Here is a 22,003-nt window from a genome sequence, read left to right on the forward strand (position 1 = left end):
CATCCAAGGAGGTTAGAAAGATTGCAAGAGGATGAAAAAGAGGCAGAATATAAGAGAGAAGTGGAGGAGCGATGGGGTAAATTAGATTTGGAACAGATGGTGGAGGTGGAAGGTGTGTGCAAGATATTCACAAAAGAAATCTGTGCAGCATGTGAGGTGGTGTGTGGGGTGAAGTTTAGATGAAAGAGGGTGCAGGGAAGAGCATGGTGGAATGAAAAGGTGACACAACTGTGGCACAAAAGAAGGCATATAGTGAGCGGATGGGAAGCAGAGGCATGGAAGAAGTTGAGAAACAGAAGAGAAAGTTACACATAGAAAGAGAGAAGTGAAAAGAATAATGGGAGAGGGTAAGAAGTGAGTGGATGAGGAATTTGGAAGGAATTTCAGTGTAAAGCGGAGGGAATGTAAGAAACTGTTCTGGAAGGAGGTAAAGAAAGTTAGTAAGGGAGTGAAAGATAAAAATGGTAGAATTACAGTGGAGAAGGGAGAAAAACTGAGCACATGAGGATAACACTTTAACTGTTAAACATACAGAATGAAAATAATGCGGGAATGGCAGGGGAATGGCTGGGAAAAGGAGGGAGGTGAGAAGGGAGGAAGCTATCAATAGCATGGAAGTAGTGGAAGCAATGAGGAAGATCACGGTAGGGAAAGCCTCAGGAACTGATGGAGTGTTAGGTGAAATGATGGAGCATGGGGGAGAGATAGTGATAGAATGGATATGGAAGATGTGCAGATTGGCCTGGGAGAAAGGTAGAGTCCCGGAGGATTGGAAGTCAGATTTTTTGTTTGTGGGATATTCTCCCCACAGCATGGTGGGGAACGGGCAAACAAAGAGCCCGTCAGGGGAAAATGCGGAAAAAAAGCTCCTATAAAGGAGCATAGCAGGGACGAAGACTTGCAGACAGGGCAAGGGCGGCAGAGGAAGGGAACGAGGCGATGGCGGTGGTGGAACAGCCCGATGATCAACAAGGCGAGGGGGAGAGAGCGATAGACAGCACGGCGCCGATGGAAGGGGCGCCGGCATGCTCAGGTGGAATCCCAAACGACTCGACGGTGGTAAGCGGCCGGCTGCTCGGATGTTCGTGGAGGGCAGAGAGGGACGAGAGCTTGGTAGACAGACCGGCGCCGATGGTAAGGGCGCCGAAGCTCAGGTCGAAAGTCCCGAACTCTGCCCTCAACCCCCATCTGACTCGCTCCAGCTCTCCACAGCAGCAGGTGGAAGCGTGGAGGGTAGGCCCGGTCCTGGTGGTCAACGGGGCACAACCCCGGTCCTGGTGGTGACGGAGAGAGGGTCGTCGGCCGGGTATAAAGGGCGGAGGAGCCTCAATCTCCTGATGGACCGACCAGGGCACTCCCCATGATGGAAGGACAGGCCCGTCCCTAGGCTGGTACGGCTGCTGTGGAGAGCTGGTCCCGCCGGGAACAGCGGTGGAGGTGTTGCCTCGGCGAGAGGTGGACTGCGAGTGGAAGTCAGATGTAATTACTCCTCCGTATAAATGAAAAGGGCAAAAAAGAGGTGTGTGATAATGATAGGGCCATTTGTCTTCTGAGTGTAATAGGAAAAGTATATGTTAGGATACTTACTGAAAGAGTTAGGGAAATAACAGAGAAATTAGTTGGTGATGAACAAGGAGGTTTTAGGAAGGGAAGAGGTTGTGTAGATCAGACATTCATATTTAGGTCTTAAGCGGAAAAGTTTCTAGAGAAGGGAAAGAATTTGTATGCGGCCTTCATGGATTTGGAGAAAGCATATGGCAGAGTGGATAGGCATGGAGTCTGAAAAATAGTAAGGATATATGGAGTAAATGTAAAGTTGTTGAATGCCGTGAAGAGTATGTGTGAGGGTGCTAATGATGCAGTGAGTGTGGAGGATGAAATGAGTAAATTTTTCCTATCTGAATGTTGGACTGAAACAGGGATGTGTCATCTCTCCATGGTTGTGCAACCTGTATATGAATGGAGTTGTAAAGAGATACAAAGTAGGGCGTGGATGTTGGAGTGGCCATAATGAGAGAAGACAACGTTTGGAAACTTCCTGTACTGTTGTTTGCAGATGATTCTGTATTGTTAAGTGAAGACGAAGGGGAACTGCAAGGCTTGGTGAACGAGTTTGGGAGAGTGTGTAAGAAACGGAATCTAAAGGTGAATGTAGGGAAGAGTAAAGTTGTGGTCTTCAAGAGATATGAAGTCACTGAATGTACAGTGAGGTTGGATAATGTGGAAAATGTGAGTGCATTTAAATCCCTGGGTAGTGTGATGAGTAAGGATGGAAGTCTGGAGGATGAAGTGCTTAAAAGGGTACAACAGGGAAGAAAGGTTGCTGGTTCTTTGAAAGCAGTGATGAGAAATTGTGAATAAAGCATGGATGTAAAAAAAGTCGTTGCATGATAGTATCGTGATGCCAACCCTAACGTATGGATGCAAAGCTCGGACATTGTTGGAAGGACACGAGTCAAGAGTGAGGGCAGTGGAAATGAGTTATTTGAGAGAAGCATGTGGAGTTACATGGAAAGACAGACTGACAAGTGAGGAGATGAAAGAGCGTTCTGGTGTGGATGTAGATGTGATAGGAAACATTTTGAGAAACACACTGAGGTGGTTTGACCATGTGGAGAATCAGGAGAGCGAGAGACTTACAAGGAGAGAGTATGTGAGTGAGGTGGAGTGGGGAAGAGGGAGGAGGAGGCAAAGGATGAGATATATGGATGGAGTGGGGAGGTGTATGAGAGAGGGGTGTGTGCACTGGGGGGAAAGGGCAGTGAAATTGAGGTGGACAGAGCGACATGGAGACAATTTGTTTGTGGCCACCCCTTTCGGGTTTAAGGCGTCTCGCAATAGATGGATAGATAGATAGATATCACTGGCCTGCGTTTCAAAACTTTTTTTTTCAAAGGTCAGAAGTTTTTCAGCTGAATTAAGATCAGTTTCGCACGCCAAAATCAGAAATGCAATCGATATTCTGCAATCAGATCAGCTTTTTTGCATATGCTAGATTTGAAAAAAACTGCATGTATGGCTCAAATAGTGTCACTGAACTGGTGTGCATGAATTATGTTTTTGTCCTAAATTGTCACGGGTGCCTTTAAAAGACCTTCTTTTCTTCATTTCGGATCTGGATTGTCACTTCAATGAATCGAAAGTACAAGAACCACCCTGACAGGTTCTGCTATATCTGTGGAAATGTGACCCTTTCAGAACGTCAAGCGAGAATTACAGATTTTGTGAAGAAGTCATATCACTTACTTCAGAGTCAAACTAGGCGACCAAGATAAGCCGTTCACCCCTCATATCTGTTGCAAAACATGTGTTCAAAACCTACAGGACTGGAGGAACAAAACGAAGAAGGGTATGCCGTTTGGTGTTCCGATGGTGTGGAGGGAAGGTAAAGATCACACCACAGATTGTTATTTTTGTATGACGAATCTACAGAGCAACAGTCGCAAGAACAAACATCATGTTCAGTATCCTGACATTCCATCAGCCATCAGGCCAGTCCCCCATGGCCCAGATGTTCCTGTTCTTGAACCTGACGTCAACATGGGATCGTCGTCTGACTCTGAGTCTGGAGGTGCGACTGACGCAGACGAGTCTGGTATATTTGAGCCAGTGAGGGAGACTGACCAGTGCCACTGAGCCAAGCCGAGCTCAACGATTTGACGCAGGACTTAAACCTGTCCGGGGAATCTGATCAGCTGCTGGGTTCACGCCTTCGTGAGAAACGTCTGCTGGCACCAGAGACAATGTTCTTTTGGTATCGAAACCGAGAGAAAGAGTTTAAAAAATACTTCTCGTTTGATGAGGCATCTTCTCTCGTTTACAGCAACAACATCGCCTACCTGACTGAAGTGATGTGTTTGAAGTATGACGCTACAGAATGGAGGCTTTTCATCACCTCGTTGAGTAGGAATCTCAAGGCGGTTCTTCTGAACAACGGCAACAAGTTCGCTTCGATCCCAGTTGCACACTCACTTGAAATGGGGAAAACCCACAACAGCATGGAACGTCTGGTGTCTGCTGTCAACTACAAGGACCATGGTTGGTTGACCTGTGGAGCTTTCAAAGTAGTTGGTCACGTCCTAGGACTTCAAGGTGGGTACACAAAGTATCCATGCTTCATGTGCCTGTGGGACAGCCAGGCAGACGACCATTATTTCCGATGAGAGTGGCTGTCTAGACATGGACTACAACCCGGCTCACACAGTGTTCTGTCCCACCCTCTAGTCGAACCGCACAAGATTCTTCTCCCACCACTGCACGTAAAAATGGGTCTCATGAAGAACTTCGTGAAGGCACTGGACAAAGAAGGTGGAAGTCTCACTTTTCTGTGACAGAAGTTTCCATGCGTAAGCAGAGAGAAACTGAAAGTGGGGATATTCGACGGCCCTCAGATAAGAAAGCTCATCAAGGACACTTGCTGCGATGAATCATTGAATTCCTCTGAACTCTCTGCTTGGCTGGCTCTGAAGTCGATCATTGCGAACTTCCTGGGCAACCACCATAGTCCAGAGTATAAGAAAGCTGTTGATATGCTGATGGAGAGTTTCCATCGACTAGATGCACACATGTCGGTGAAAATCCACTTCCTCAGATCACATCTGGACTCTTTTCTAGAGAATTGTGGAGACTTCAGTGAAGAGCAGGGGGAGTGTTTTCACAAGGACATCCAAGTGATGGAGGAACACTATCAAGGACGGGGGGGAGGGGGAGGGTTTAACTTTCTGGCCGACTACTGCTGGTGCCTAAAAAGGGATGTGGTGTCTGCCCAGCACAAGCGAAAGTCCCTGGAGAGGCCATTCAAACCTGATTAGCCTAGTATATCATGCTGTACCCTTCTTGCGATCTATAAGAACTGCCTGTAAAGCCTGTACAAATATAGGAGTTGAGTTATGCTACTAGAAGAATCACTCCTCTACCAATATGACGGGAAATTATCATTTCTAGAAGGTGTTTTATTTCCAAAATTTGGCCTTATTGAGAAAAAAATAATGTGATTTTCGGAATCAGCGTAAGAAACTGACCCAAGAACAGGAAATATATCCTTGACCTTTATAATCACGCAGACCAGTGTAATGAAACCAGAGAGGGGGAGAGCTGGAGTAACAGGACGGGTATTGTTCAGAGAAAGTGAGATTTGAGCATAATGTGCAGCTTTATCAGAGGAGGAAACAGCAACATAACCATCAGAAAGAAAACAGAAGAGAATGAAGAAGAAGTGAAGATACTGGAGATGATTAGTAAGAAGCTCAGAGCAAGAAGAGTTACAGTGATTTTTTTTTTTTAATAACAGAACAGAGGAAGGAAAAACAAATGAATAAAAAAAAATAATCCATACACCAGATTACTGGTGTCCTCTTTTCATAAAATATCTGTAACAGTTAGACTTGAACAGCTGTGGGTTAAAATTTGGAGGGAAACAACTCTGGGGAAGCGAGTTCCAGAGAGATGCAGTTCGGGGAATGAAAGAATTCTGATAGGCAGAAGTTCTGCAATATGGCTGAGTGACATTCCAGTCATGAGCGCTACCAGATGCCCGTGTAGCACGAGGGAAGGCATGGAGAGGTGGCACCATGGACGCAACTTCGTCTGAACATTTGCGAAAAAAATATCTGCAAAATAATGCAAGGGAGGCAACATTCCTTCTTACTTGCAGGGGAGGTAGTTTATTTGTAATGGCAGGGTTGTTAATGATTTTAACAGCTTTGTTCTGAATTTTGTCTAGTTGTTTTAATGCAACCTCTCCACAACCATTCCACAAGGGTGAGCAATATTCAAGTTGAGAGCACACATGACTCTTATAAATTATAGCTAACTGCTCATCAGCAAAGAAATTACGGACTCTGTACAATAATCCAAGTTTTTCTGAGGCGGCTTTAGCAAGTGATCTGACACGAGAGGTCCAGCTGAGGACATTGTTAAGTGAGACGCCAAGAATGTCAATACTTTTGGAGATGGGAATATTAGTAGCACTGAAGGTAATGTACGAATCTGGTAATATCTGTCTATTAGTAAACTGTATATAATTAGTTTTACTAGCATTAAAAGAGACAAGGTTGTTTTGTCCCCATTCACTGATCGTAGATAGAGCTTGATTTATGGAGATGATTGTACTGAGCTGAGAAATAGAGATATTGGACTTTGTAAATGGGTGAATGAGTGTGAATGAACTATGTAGTGTTGAGTCATCTGCATATGAGTGAATGGGATTGCGGGTGACAGATAAGAGATCATTAATATGAACCAGGAATAGGGTTGGCGCCAGAACTGATCCCTGTGGCACGCTGGCGTTAACTGAGTGGAAATTGAAATATACATCATCTACTTTTACTCTTATTTTTCTGTCACTAAGATATGAAGAAATCAAAGGAACAAAAGACGTTAGTCCATAGCAAGGGAGTTTGGACAGCAGGGAATGGTGCCATACTCTGTTGAAAGCTTTAGAAATATCAAGAGCTACTGCATGAGTTTCTCCATGTAGATCAATTGATTGATGGATGGTATGAGTTAAGAGATTGAGTATGTCAATGGTGGATCTTTCGTGGCGAAAACCATATTGTCTATCACTAATTAAGTTGTTGGATTCAAGATGTTTAACAATGTGCTTATTAATTAAAGTTTCAAATACCTTACCAAGAGAAGATGTGACAGCTATTGGTCTGTAATCAGAGGGGTCAGAGGAACTTCCTTTCTTCGGAATTGGGTGGATATTGGCTTCTTTCCATGAATTAGGGAATAAAGAAGTACGTATGCAGAGTCTGAATAATTTAGCTAGAACAGAGGCAAGTTCAGGGGAACACTTTTTCAAAACAATTGGCGGAATTCCATCTGGGTCTGGAGCTTTGTTGGTAGGTAAATTGTCTAGGATGGATTTTACGTATCTTGTCTGTATTTTAAGTGGGGCAATTTCGGGAGAGTCAAGTTCTAGTAATGGGACATTCTGGCTGGTATCGTCTATGGTAGAGTTTCTGGCAAATGTACTGGCAAAGATATCAGCTTTCCCACGCGGGTCATTTGTAATGTTGCCATCTGAAGATTTTAGTGGGGGAATGGACTAGTTTATTGAGTTTAGAATGGGTTGTTTCTGACAAGACTCTGAACAGACAGCATGGTTTTCGCCACCAAGATTCACTGGGTGGCGTGACTCAGCTATTATTGTCCATCAATCAAATGGCAAACATGGAGAAACCAATGCAGTAGCGCTTGATATTTATATAGCTTTTGACAGAGTATGGCACCGTTCCCTGTTATCCATACTTCCGTGCTTCGGCTTTGTCCCAGAGATCTCATATATCAGCAACAGAAATATAGGAGTAAAGGTAGATGATGTATATTCCAGTTTCCATTCAGTTAATGTTGGTGTGCCACAAGGATCAGTCTTGGTTCGAACACTGTTCCTCATTCATATTAATGATCTCTTGTCTGTTATCCATAGTCCTATTCAGTCATATGCAGGTGACTCAACGCTTTGCAGTTGGCTTTGGAGATAAAGTTTGCATTTCTTGTGCATTTTAATGCACTGAATTCAAATATGACAATAAAAATAGCTGATTGGGTAATGTTTCTAAGATATTCAAGTTTTTGTATTTTACATTTATGTACATGCTGCCGACAGTACAGCGTTAAACATGAATCACAAACCAGTGTATTTCCATCTGTTTGTGATAGTTTTGCATGAATACATTTGAAATGCCATGAATATCAAACACATATTACGTATCAGTACATAGTTCAGTCATTACTCAGCTTCTGCACTGCACTTATGGGCTTGTCTCTTGTATTCATGAAATGGAGCATCTCTGGTCAATGCCCAGCAGCAGTTCGGAGGCACTGACGGGTTCCAATTGTCCTGATATCGATTCTCCATTGCCGCAATGTCCTTGTGAAATCGCTCGCCACGCTCGTTGCTCACCGTTCCGCAATTTTATGGAATGAAATCTTGATGAGGGTGCGAAAACTGTATCTTGAGTGATATGTTGCACCCAAGCTTACTGTATGTAGGGGTTCTCCACCAACTCCCTGTAGTTGTCTGCTTTGCTTTTGCCAAGAAATCTTGTTGCTGTTAGCTTGATGACCTTTCAAGTATCATTTTCTTTGCCACACAGTGCATCGTCAAATGCATAATCTTGAAATTCACAACTCTGAGGACCAACAAAAACACCTACATTTGGTTTTGCTGAGTATAACCCCGGGAATTTCACACAGAGATACTTGAAGGCTTCTTGAGTTTTGTCCATTGCTTTGACAGTTCTTTATTAGACCTGGCTTGATGTGCAAGGGTGGTAACAAAATCTTACTTGATTCCACAGGTGGTGAAGGGTAAACAGTTTTGTTCTCTGGCTCCAGTGACTGAATAAGCAGCCAATCATTCTCGGTGTTGTAAGACTCTGTTGCACGACTATCCCATTCATACAGGAAACAGCAGTATTTTGTATATCCACTCTGCAGACAAAACAAAATGGCAATAACTTTCAAGTCACTGCAAAGCTGCCACTGATGTTGGTCGTAGTTTATTCACCTCAAAAGATTTTTCATGTTATCATAAGTTTCTTTTATATGGACTGCATGACCAACTGGAATGGATGGCAAAACATTGTCACTGTGCAGCAAAACAACTTTAAGACTAGTTTTCGATGAATCAATGAAAAGCTTACACGCAACTGGATTATGAATAATGTTGGGTGTTGCCATCAGACCATCAATGTTATTGCAGGCCACAAGTTCGCCTTCCATAAAGGAGAACTGGAAAAGATTCTTTTGACGGTCACGGATCATGAAAACTCTAAAAATCATCTGTTATGAGATTCTATTGCTGTAATCCGGAGCCCAACAAATCTACCTATTCTTAGGCAGATCCAAATCCATCACAAGAGAATTCAGTTCACCTGTGTAATGTGATTCAATGGATGAGGATGGGGCAAAATCTGGGCCAAGTAACGTTGATGGGTCAGAACTAGATGTTTCGTAGTTCCCCCTCTTCCTCATTTGATTCAAATGAGAAGGATTCTGGTGCTTCAGGAACAGGCAGACCATCCCTGTGGGGTACTGGGCGAGTAGCTGATGGAATGTTTGGGTATTGTATAGTCCACTTTTTCTTGGCAAACCTTTCCAGACTGGAGGCACCATAATGAAGTAGGAACTGCTGTTATGATCTGTTGGCTCCCTCCAAACCATTGGTACAGCAAACAGCATAGATTCCAATTTCTTGGATAACCATTATCGAAGATTTGTTGCACAAGTGTTGAAGCATATATTTGAAGCCCAGCTCTTGTCTTGATCTCCAGTTATGGAGTCAAATATAGGTGATAGGGTTTCTTAACCACAACGATAATACCGAGCTTTTGTGATGCAAATGTCATTTCGCAACATATATAGCAGAAATTATCTGCTTTGTGCACAAAAGTACGAGGCATCATTGGCTAGACAGAACTATGTTCCTTTGCAAAATTAAACAGTAGTATACAAATGAGAAAGACAATATATGATAAGCAGGGTATATATAGGACAAAAGGTTCAGTAATGTAACCTGAGCAATGACTGCATCACCAGTGACGTCTGAGAATGATATGATGGAATGCATGACACACTAACAATTTCAGGTTGCATCATGCATTAACAGAACAGCCAAAACTGTCCACACTCAGTAAAATGGTTATTTTTACTTTCAGTCAAATATCTGCCCGTGTTTGGGTCATTTTTGATTTGATATAAGAACCATGTTCAATCATTACTCAATTATCCAGTGCTATTCAAAACTCAATGGTCGTAGATACTGAACAAGTAGAATGTCTGAAAAACTAGAGCCAATCAGACATTTTATGCATCATTTTCCTTGTCAGTGGCCCCTAATTAGTGAAGTCTGGGTTGACTATTTTTGTTTTGGAAGCATTTTGGTTGTAGAACAGCTCACGGAATATATAATAGGGCAGCATGAGGTGACCACACGGCAAACAAGAACTATAGTACCATGAGCGGAGCCCCACTGCTAACGAAGAATACGCAGAGGACGTTGAGAACTGAGGGACTGTGACTGAGGTGGCTATAATGCCAACAAAGTCTGGCTGAGACCAGAAAGAATCATAGCAGCTCTCCATTTCATTTCATATTATTCTTTAGACGCTGAGTAAAGGACTGAATAGTTATCAGTGTGTTTGTGCCCTTCCACCAGTGACAGAGAGATACAAATACCGGCTGAGGATATGTGAGACAGCAGGACACTACATATTTGTTATAATTAAGCACTTATATTTCTAACATCACTGTACCATATGTCTACATATCTCTGTGACAGTAAGGCTTTTCGACTCTGTGAATATTTTGTGCAACATATGTAATCCTAGTTAGGTATGTGAATGGCCAAACAGATAAAGTCTAAGATATTAACTGGAATAATTCTAACTTCTCTCAGTAGGATGGCATAGAGAGGAGACTTAAAATATTGTTAGAAGGCAAATGCTAAATAGAAATTATGAGAGAAATATGAAGGACAGACAAGGGAACAGAGTCCATATATTAATCGGGGTCAGTGTTCACTGATATTCACACCCTTTCTGATGATGTACACTCGGCCTTGGCTGACCTTATCTGTGACCTGCACCATGAACTTGAAGCCCCGCCGATGTGTCTCGTCCTCGTAGTCCAGCGGTTGGCGGGCATAGAGGTGACCCGCTGCCCCGTCCTCGCGCACCCCGAACAAGTGCCACCCCCACCCACTGTCCTCCACCACCTGCAGACAGAAATGGGGGTCATTAATGCTGACCCAGTGCTTTCCTGTACATGTTATTTTTTTTTTAGATTCTCGTTTTGTGTCTTTATTGTTTTATTATTTTTTTTTCTGCACAAATTTTTACACACCACAGGCTTGTGTGTCTCGTGGAAGACTTATGTCACATCTCGAAAAACTGTTTACTGGCAATATATAACACCTTTCCCAACTTGGCCACTCTTCAGGTAAGGAGAGGGTCCAGGGAAGACCCCCTCGCCACTTCTACCATGTATAGTTATTTATTTATTTATTTTTTACCATTCTTGTCGTCTGTTCTTGGAAGCAGATACTGATTTTGTTCTACTAAGCAGGATATAACTTTTTTTTTTTTTTCTGCGCCATATGACCGAGTTGTCGCAGAGCCAAGTTAATTGTTTACTAATTCAATTCCAGGTGAGCCGAAATGGTTATGGCCTCACAGACAACATGATTTCAGAATGTGGGAATAGTTCATTTATCTACTTATCTGTCTATAGCCGGACGCCCTACTCCAGTACGGGGTGGCCACAAACAAACCGCTTTCATGTTGCCCTGTCCTCTGCCATTTTGCTGCCCTCCCCCCACCTTACACCCCCCCCCTGTTATAACCTCTCCACTCCAACCCTCCATCTCATCCTCGGTTTCCGCCTCCGTCTGCCCTCCCTCCACCTCATTCACACACACTCTTCCCGCCAGCGCCTCACTCTTCATCCTCTCCACATGGCCAAACCATCTCGGTGTATTTCTCCTAACGCTTTCTAGCAAATCCTCATCACAACGCTCCTTCACTTCCTCATTTTTCAGTTTGTCTTTCCATGTAACTCAGCAAGCACATCTCAAATAACTCATTTCCATTGCATTCACTCTTGACTTGTGTCCTTCCAGCAAGGTCCAAACTTCGCTTTCATACATTAGAGTTGGTATCACAATACTGTCATGCAGCGACGCTCTCACTTCCATGCTCACTTCCTTATTTCTTATCATTGCTTTAAAAAAAAAACAGCAACCTTTCTTCCCTACTGTACCCTTTCAAGCACTTCACCCTCTAAACTTCCATCCTTACTCATCGCACTACCCACTTACCTAAATACACTCACATTTTCCATTTTCTCCTTATCCAACCTAACTGTACATTCAGTGACTTCGTTTCTCTCGAAGACCACAACTTTACCCAGCTCTACATTCATCTTTAGATTCCGTTCTTACTCACTCTCCCAAACTCATTCACCAAGCCTTGCAGTTCCCCGTCGTCTTCACATATCATCTGCAAATAACAACAGGAAGTTTCCAAACGCTGCCCTCTGTCATTAAGGTCTAATTCCTCCGGCAGTTAATTTCTCTGGCGTGGTTACTTTGTGGCTGTATGTGATCTCACCCTGTAAAGGAAGGTGTTGGTTATGTCCCTGTCAGTGACGGTCAGCTCGAGCAGTGTGGTGTTGGACGGTGAGGTGCCTGAGTAAGTCTCGTCCACCTCCAGCTGCCAGTGACGGTGGGCCAGGTGGGGAGAGTTGTCGTTCTCGTCCGTCACGCTCACCACCACCGTCCCTGTACCTGCAAGAGCCACAAGGCAAAACTTGGGCATACACTCTGAGCTTGTTTTGGAGGCTTTTATTATTTCTTTACTTCAAAAGTCAACAGAAAACATTGTCATATCCCATACATCATAAAATATTATCACAAAACAACTATAGCACCAGAACTGTAACCTAAGCTATCATTACTAGGAGGACAAGTCAATGATATTCACCTATTTATCTATCTACAGCCAGACGCCTTAATCCGTTAAGGAGTAGCCACAAACAAATTGCCTCCATGTCGCCCAGTCCCCTGCTATGTCGGTGCCCTCCCCCCAGCTCACATCTCCTCTCTCATACACCTCTCCACTTCATCCCTGCATGTCATCCTTGGTCTCCCCCTCCTTATCCCCCCTCCACCTCATTCACATATACTCTCCTCGTTAGTCTCTAGCTCTCCATCCTCTCCACATGGCGAAACCACCACACTGTGTTTCTCCTAACGCTTTCTGTCACATCCACATCCACACCACAACGATCCTTCTCTTCCTTATTTGTCAGTCACTCTCTCTCTCTCTCTCTCTCTCTCTCTCCACGTAACTCCACATGCTTCCCTCAAATAACTCATTCCCATTGCTCTCATTCTTGACTTGTGTCCTTCCAACAAGATCCAAGTGTCGCTTTCATAAGTTAGAGTTGGTTTCACAATTCTATCATGCAACAACTTTTTTATTTCCATGCTCACTTTCCAATTTCTTACCACTGCTCTCAAAGAATCAGCAACCTTTCTTCCCTATTGTGCTCTTTCAAGCACTTCATCCTCTAAACTTTCATCCTTACTCATTGCACTACCCAAGTGCTAAAATGCACTCATATTTTCCATTTCCTCACCATCCAACCTCACCGTACATTTCAGTGGCTTCATTTCTCGCGAAGACCACAACCTTACTCTTCCCTACATTCACCTTTAGATTCCATTTCTTACACACTCTCCCAAACTCATTCACCAAGTCTTGCAGTTCCCCTTCATCTTCACTTAACAACACAGTATCACCTGCAAACAACAGAACAGGAAGTTTGCAAACACCCTTTCTTCTTAGGGCCGCTCCAACATTCACTGCTCCACCTTATATCTCTTTTACAACCTCATCCATACACAGATTGGACAGTCATGCGGACATGACATATTCCTGTTTCAATTCAACCTTCAAACAGAAAAATTCATTCAGTTCACTATCCACATACACTGCAGCCTTAATACCCTTATACTCCTCACGGCATTCAACAACTTCCCATCTACTCCATATATTCTTAATACTTTCCACATTCCTTGTCTATCCACCCTGTCATATGCTTTCTCGAAATCCACGAAGGCCATACAACTTCTTTCCCTTCTCTAGAAACTTTTCCACTAAGGACTTAAGAATGAGTATCTGACCTACACAAACACTTCCCTTCCTAAAACATCCCTGTTTTTCTTCAACTATTTTTTTTTTTTTTTTTTTTTTAATGTGTCCGACTCTGGGCATAGGCTTCACAGCCTGCTATCAAGGCCCAGCAGTCCTCCTACATACCATACACCTCTACATGTCACCACTACGGCGCTAGCACCCACCGTCCATATTGAACACATGCTAGGGCTGTCTCATACAGGACTGATGCATTGGTATTAACGGGGGTATTTTTACGACATGTTGGCGGGTCTTCAGGTAGATCAGTAAAGCCTGATTTAATGAAATTCAAATCCTTAAACTGTTCCCTGCCCCAGCGGAGATTTGAACCTGGGTCCTTTGGGACTGCAGGCCACCTCTCTACCGATTGAGCCACCGCCTGTTACTCCCCTAACTCGGCCAATAAGTATCCTTCCGTATACATTTCCTATTACACTAAGAAGACAAATGCCTCTATGACTACCACACACTTCTATTTCCCATTTTCCTTTGTACAGGAGAACAATATTACCTGACTTCCAAAATTCCGGGACTCTACCTCCCTCCCAGGCCAATCTGCACATCTTCCAAATCCATTCTACTACCATCTCTCCCCCATGCTTCAGTATTCACCACACACTGTGTCAGTTCCTGGGGTTTTCCCCGTTTTGACTTTCTTCATTGCTTCCACTACTTTCATCCTACTGATTCCTTTGTCTCTTCTCACCCCCCTCCTCCTCCCAGCCATTCCCCAGCCACTTATATTTGCATTACTTTCATTCTTTATGTTCAACAATTCCTTAAAGTGTTCTCTCCATCTGCTCACTTTTTCTCTCTCCGCCACTAGCAATCTACCATTTTTATCTTTCACTCCCCGACTTACTTCTTTATCACCCTGTCTAACGCTCTTTACCTCTTTCCAGAACGTATTCTTACATTCCTTCCATTTTACACTCAAATTCCTTCCATATTTCTCATCCACTCTCTTCTTACTCTCTTACTGATCTTTTCACCTCTCCCTTTCTCTCTGCATATTAAGTCTCTTTTCTGTCTCTCAGCTTCCTCCACACCCGTTTCCCATCCACTCACTCTGTCGTTCTTCTTTTGTGCCACATCCTCTCTCACCTCTTCATTCCACCATGCTGTTCCTTGCACTCCCTTTCGTTTTCTCTTCACCCCACACAGCCCCTCACATGCTGCACAGATTTCTTCTGTGAATATCTTGCACACACCTTCCACCTCCACCATCTGCTTCAAATCATATTTACCCAATCGCTCCTCCACTTCTCTCTTTTTCCCTTCATTTGGAAACTTTCTACCCTCCTGTCCTTCTCTTCTTCTATTTCTCCATTTCATTTGAACCTTGACTCTCACCACCACCAAGTGGTGGTCAGAAAGTCCACTCCCCCAACCTCTATATGCTCTTGCATCCATTACACGTCTTCTCATTCTATCATCCACACACACATAATCAATCATTGCCTTCTATCCCTTCAGTTCATTAACCCCCCTTCTCATCACTCGCAATGTATACCTGCGGATATTTTGTGCCTAAAGAGGGTATTGCCTATCACAAACCCACTCCCGGCACAAATGTCCACTAAAGCCCTGCCATTCTCATCCACTTCTGCAGGCACACTTCACTCACCAACTACTCCACCCACCTTCACATTCCCTAGTTTTCCATTCATGTCTCCAGTCAAAAACACTCTCTCATTCCTTTCAAACTTATCCATGCACACTTCCACATTTGTCCAGGACTCTTCTTTCACTCTACTTGCACGATCTTGCATTGACGCGTACACGCACACAATCGCCTACATTTGTAGTCCAACTTTCAATCTTCCTCACATGTCCATACTCTCTTATATTCTCCTTCTATCTCTTGCACACAACAGTACAAACTCCTTCTTTTGCCCTCTCATTCTCACCTACTCCCGAGCATATACTCCATCCATACTCCCATTCTCTCAGACTCTCACCTCTCCATTTTGTCTCAGTTATTCCACATACATCGAATTTTGCATCCTCAAGCACCTGGACATTCTCTCTCTCATTCACCTCATCATTCGCACCCCTTGCATTCAATGTTGCAATCCGTACCATGTCTTTCACACCCATTCCCCAATAATCCCATTTTCACTGTTATTTCTGATTTTTCGCTATCATCCCACCCCAATGTCTCACAATATTTCTTTACTGTGGACACACACATCGTCATGGAATCCCCTTGGAGTCTCCACACCGAGACCTCTGTTTAGAATAAAGTTCTTCTAACATGAGCCACCTTTTTGCAGTGTGCCACTGTACTTTCTACTTTTTCGCATCTAGAGTGCCTCTGTTTTCTTTACTGGACCGAGGTACTTTAACTGTCTCACCAGTTTGCTTCTCTCTATTTATCAGTGCATCGCCCTTATAGTCACCCTATCTCATCAACAGTCACTTTACTGTTATGTACACATGTTTTCCAAACACTACTTTGCTGTCCGAAAGAACACGAGTCTATTGCTGGCTGGGGCAGGGAAAATCTTGATGATTAAAATTTCGCTGAAGCAAACTTTACTCAATTTCCACCAAGTCCATTTATATTACAACAAAAATTCCCTCGCTAACAGCAGTACATTAATCCTGAAAGCGACAACACAAGCATGTATTTAATATGGACATTGGGTATTAGAGCCGAAACAATGATATGTGAAGGAATGCGGCAAACGAAACTTAGAGACCTAACTGTCAAGTCTATGCTCAGAGGTGGACACATAAAATTTTGTTTTATTTTATCATTAGCTAATCAGCCAAGATCTACGTGTTGGGCCTGACTTAAATCAATCCTCGATTGTTCAAAGGCCTCTTACTGTATATGTTGCTTTAAGCATATTGCACAAAAAGTGGTCGGGTAGCTCTCTCTCCCAGCTACTGTTTTTTTTCCCCCTCTCTTCCTGAATGTTGTTATTGCTCGAGGCTTATCTGGACATGAACCCGATAGACTTTTGGCCGTATTTCTCCTTCTCCTGCAATCCATCATCCCCATTCCAGGTACAGGGAGGGAGCTGAGGGACATCTGTTTAACACAGCACAAGTGCCCAGTCACATCAAGGCCCCTGTGGGAAGGCGTCTCTCTCCTGTACCTCCTGAATATTACCTAAACTCGGTAATATTCTACACGCATAATACTGAATAATATTGCATTCCAATACATACATTTGTCCTTTCTGTCACAGTAGGGAAAGCAAAAGAAATATAATGAATGGAAAGTGCGCAGCAAAAAATTATTTCAACCAGTAGGTCTACTCCGAGTGTAGCATAAAGTATTAGGTCATAGAAAAGGCACTAGAATGGGGGAGGGAAAAATAGCCTGGTATTCTGCTCATTATAATGATGAATTTGGAAGAAATCGGAGTGTAAAGTATAGGAAATATAAGAAACTGTATTGGAGGGAGATCAAGAAGGCAAGACAGAGCGATAAGGGAACCATCAGGGGAGAAGAATGATCTTGGAGAAAGGAGATCAGGTGAGTAGTTGGAGAGAACACCTTAAGGATTTGTTTAATATAGAGAAAGCAAGAAACATAAATTTTGGTGATTAAGAAATGGTATCTGTTTCCTCAGTGTAATGGTATTTGTTTTCTCAGTGTAATGGGAAAAGTATATAGTATGATATGTATCAACTGAGTTAGGGTAATAATCGGGGAATTAGTTGAAGAAGTACAAGGGGTATTTAGGAGAAGAGGAGAGAAGAGGCTGCGCAGACTGGATAATTATGCGTTCTAAGATGTCTAGTGGAAAAGTATCTTGCGAAAGGAAAGAAGCTTATGTTGCCCTCATAGATGTGCAGAAAGCATGACGGGGAATGTGGAAGTTGTTGAACGCTGTGAAGGGTATACATGAGGGCGCTAGGGCTGCAGTGCACGTGGGTAGTGAAATATGCAAGTCCTGTGATCTGGGTGTTGGACTGACGCATGGGTGTGTCAAGTTTTCGTGGTTATAGAATTTGTATTTGGACGAAGTTATAAAAAGGATTCTAGGTAGAGCAATGGATGTTGGAGTGTCTCTAATGAGACAGGATGGGGTTTGGAAACTTCATGTACTGTTGTTTGTTGAAGCTGTATTGTTAAGCGAAGATGAATGTGAGCTTCATGGCCTGGCGAATGAGTTGGGGAGTGTTTGTTTTTTTTCTATTAATACAAGAAAGAAGGAACCAAAGGCCAGGAGCCCGGAACGTTCCTTCCGAGAAAAAAACAAAAACAATACAAAAGAGAGCCAAACTCAAGATCCGTTCATTTGGAGATGCTTAGACACACTGCGTTTGAAAGACTGGAGATCATATGAAGTAGGGAATACAGACAGAGGGAGACAGTTCCAGAGCTGACCTGTTGCATAAATGAAGGACTGGGAGTAATGGTTAACTCTTCAATTAGAAAGCTGAACAGAAAAGGGATGAGAGTTTGTTGCTTGACGGGTGCTACGCACCCGTCGTAGAGGTGGAGGGATGCAAGTAGACAGTTCAGAGAAGTAGTGACCATTGAGGCAGCGATAGAAAAGAGATAAAGATGCAACAGTGTGGTGAAGAGACAGAGGTTGAAGGGAGTCAGTAAGAGGAGAGGTAAAGAGATGAAAAGCCTTTGACTCCACCCTATTGAGAACAGCTGTATGTGGTGAGCCTCCCCCCACATGAGAGCTGTATTCTAGACAGGGGCAAATAAAACCCGTGTATAGAGTCAACAACTGTGCAGGGGTAAAGAAGGTACGGAGTCGGTTTAACACACCCAATCTCTTGGAAGCAGATTTTACAAGAGATGCAATATGATCTTTCCAAGATGAGTCCCGAGTGAATGAAACCCGAAGCATGTTCAAGGATGATGCAGGACTGAGCTGGATATCATTAAACATTAGTGGGTATTCCTGTGGAAGATTGTGTCGGGTTGACAGATGTAAAAACTGAGCTTTTGATGCATTAAAAACAACCATATTATTTTTACCCCAGTCAGAGATACGAGCCAAGTCAGACATTAGGTGTGCCATAGCCTCATCTCTTGCTTGTAGAAGATGGACATTGCGGGGACCGAATGGAAAGGTCAAGGGTGGAATCATCAGCGTACGAGTGGAGAGGGTTAGATGTACAGCTCCGTTAAGAAATTCGTACTACACCCAATGTGGAAGGCGCTAGTCTCGGCCCCTCCTTCCCAGACGACAGGTTACAGTTTCGAACCTCCCACGAGCAACCAGAATTTAGCCAGTATGGAAGCAGTGTCATTCGCTCACCGACTGTTAAATGAAATGAGAATTTTATTTTCATACTCGTTGGTATTAGTCAATCTTACTGCTGATTAAATGATGAAAGTATGTTTATATTTGTGTGCCTTAAAATATATAATAGAGTACTAATAGCAGAAATGGACATAACAGAATATAAGAAGGTCGGCTATGAATCAGTGTGATTAGGCGAACTAGTGAGTTATCACATGTCTTAATCCCTAGACACGGGCAGTATTTCAGCTAACCATCTTAGCTCAATATCTATGACCTGGTCTACCGCTTCAAGGAAAATCCAAGCAGCCAAAAATAATTTGTATGCAGTCAAGATATTCAAAAATTTAAGAAATATATGAACAGCTAAAACTATATTCATACTCAAAACTAGCTGAAGACGATTGTTGGAGTCTAAGGAATAATGAAAATCATATGTTTTATGATGAAGTAGCTTACATTGTGTTTCTCCTACATAACCGTCGGTCTCTCTCTCTCTGGGGGGTGGGGAGTTCAGCCGAGGTGTTTTGGCTATCCTCTGCTCAAAGGCAAAATTATTACCTTCACGTGCGTCACCCAGTAGACAAGAATCGGCGAGACGACAAATTAGTGCTTAGAGGTCAAATTATCGCTCTACGTGATAATGGCCTTTCCATCAGGGCAATAGCGCATCAACTTGGCCTCACTACAAAAACTGTGATGAAGTGGATAAAGAGATGGGAGGAGAGTGGCAACCTTCAGGACCAACGTAAGTCATAAGTCTTTTGTATTACTGTAATGTTATGCTAATAATGAATAACTGTAAACAATACCTCACCATTATATTCCAGTGCTAATAGAAACTAAAACTAGTTTTCAGTCTCTATGGAAGATTTCAGTGAAAATAGCTATATACTCGTACAGTGGCGTAGAAAGGGGGTGGGAGTGGAGTTGCAACCTTCTCAAGCATCAGTTTTGGGGAGAGTGACAAAATTGCATCCTGAGTATATAATCAACGTTCCCATTTTACTTTTTGACGTGGTGTTGGTGACTAAAGTAAAGCATCTACAACGGGTGCAAAAATGGTAAAAATTATTATGCAGTATTTCTATGGCCAGATATACCCTACATTACATCCACAATTACTAGTGGCCGCCAGAGCCAGTGGGCGGCGGCGTTACGCACGGTGGCCGATGTTCACTTCGCTGCTTCTGAGGCCGTTTTCACATCCACACACCACACGCCTGAATATTCATTATGCCTAGTAAATTTATGATTTACATGCAATATATAATGTTCCGTGATACTTTCCCAGCCAATGTTTGCTGAACTTTGTCGTGATGTTTCACAAAATATCAGATTTCGGTTCAGTGATGTATTGTCCACACTGTGTGTGTGTGTGTGTGTGTGTGTGTGTGTGTGTGTGTGGGTGGGTGAGTGGGTGTGTGTTTGTGTGGGTGTGGGTGTGGGTGTGTGTGGTGTGGGTGTGTGGGTGTGGATGGGTGTGGGTGTGTGTGGTGTGGGTGTGTGGGTGTGGATGGGTGTGGGTGTGGGTGTGTGTGATGTGGGTGTGTGGGTGTGGATGGGTGTGGGTGTGGGTGTGTGGGTGTGGATGGGTGTGGGTGTGGGTGTGTAATCACTTGAAACTCTTTGTATGGCATAAGGGCGAAAATAGAGTAAGGGCATTGGAAATGTGAAGAGAATGCAGAATGAACGACTGACTAAGAGGATGTATGTAGGTGAGGTGGGGGGGAGGGAGAGGGAGGGGTAGACCAAGGATGAGGTGGAGGGATGGAGTTGAGAGGTATATGAGGGAGGGGGGGTGAGTTGGGGGGAGGCTAGTCAAATGGTGGGTGACAGAGCGACTTGGAGGCGTTTTGTCTGCGGCCACCCTTTGCGGGATTAGGGCGTCGGGCTATAGATAGATAGATAGATAGCATTGGAAATGGGACTGTTTTGGAATGTGTGTAGCGTGCGTAAAGTGGATTGCATAATGAATATTATGAACTGAGAAATTGTTGGTGTGAGGAAGCTTGTTGATAACATATATAGCTGGGCATGAAGAAAGAATGGCTCTTGATAAGGTGGTGAAAAAGTAAATTCGACTTAAACTGAGCCGAGGTTTGGATGTTGTAGTTGTCGTTGTTGCAACCCCAGTTTCATGTCGTTGCTATCCCAGTAAAAATAGAAGCTTCTACCCGTCACTTCCGTAAGTCTTTGGTTGAAACTATATTGAAAGTGTGTTCCAGTAGTGTTGTGCATGTGGTGAATTAATGTGTTGTGGTGTTGGTGGGCTGCTATGCAGGGTGGGCAAAGTAACTTGTTTGTGAGTTGTATTTTGTGGCGGTACCGTAGCAGGGAACGGTGCTGACTACATCGCAGTCTGACTACACTTTTTTTTTTTTTTTTTTTTTTTTTTTTTTTTGAGGCGAAGATGCACTTGACAGGTTGGTGATGATCGGCTGAGTGCGACATGTCCGAATAACATCGTTGTATATCAAATAATTTCCGATAATGTGACATTACCTGGTAATTATTTGAAATACAAAGACGTTATCCGGACATGTTGCATTCAGCCAATCATCACCAACCTGTCAAGTGCATCTTGGCTTAAAAAAAAAAAAAAAAAAAAAGAGTATAGGTGTGCTCGTGTCCCTCTGGGTAGGGTTCTTTCTGAGGCGTGTATGTCTGGTGGTGGTTCACGAAGGATGCTGTTTGACTGAAGGGTTTGGATGGCTGTGGTGGCTAATGGCTGTGTTTATGCACTGTGTATCTGTGATTTGTAGTGTTGGGTGATCTGTGATTTGTAATGTTGGTTGGGGAAGGGAGTATGTTGCTGAGATACTCTGTGTAGTGTTGGGCAGTTGTTCGTTTGTTTGTTTTTGGATGGCGGTGATGCAACATGAAATTGCAAGGGTGAGACAGGTACTGAGTAAAAGCAATTAACTGTCTCTCGTATTTATATGATCATTGGAAATAATTTTGCTTCTTGATGAAAGTGCTCTATAATAATGATTTTGATGCATACTGTACTTATTCTTAAGGCTTTGTTTTGTGTTTCATGAAGCTTATCCATGTCAGATGCATGTCAGA

General features: G+C 43.3%; 1 protein-coding gene across 1 annotated transcript in view; it reads right to left on the reverse strand.

Annotated features, from left to right (window-relative positions):
• The window catches only part of LOC145408089 (putative neural-cadherin 2), a 171,596-nt gene that overhangs the window by 87,339 nt on the left and 62,254 nt on the right, over window positions 1-22,003 (reverse strand). Inside the window, exons 10-11 of the mRNA XM_080278896.1 lie at window positions 12,117-12,292; window positions 10,577-10,723 (exon numbers count right to left, since the gene is read on the reverse strand). Coding sequence (XP_080135022.1) covers window positions 10,577-10,723; window positions 12,117-12,292 — 323 coding nt within the window. The remainder of the gene's footprint in view (window positions 1-10,576; window positions 10,724-12,116; window positions 12,293-22,003) is intronic.

Source organism: Coenobita brevimanus, chromosome 75 (assembly GCF_032717465.1).
Source record: "Coenobita brevimanus isolate Jiangsu-jjx chromosome 75, ASM3271746v2, whole genome shotgun sequence".
NCBI classification, from domain to species: Eukaryota; Metazoa; Arthropoda; class Malacostraca; order Decapoda; family Coenobitidae; genus Coenobita; species Coenobita brevimanus.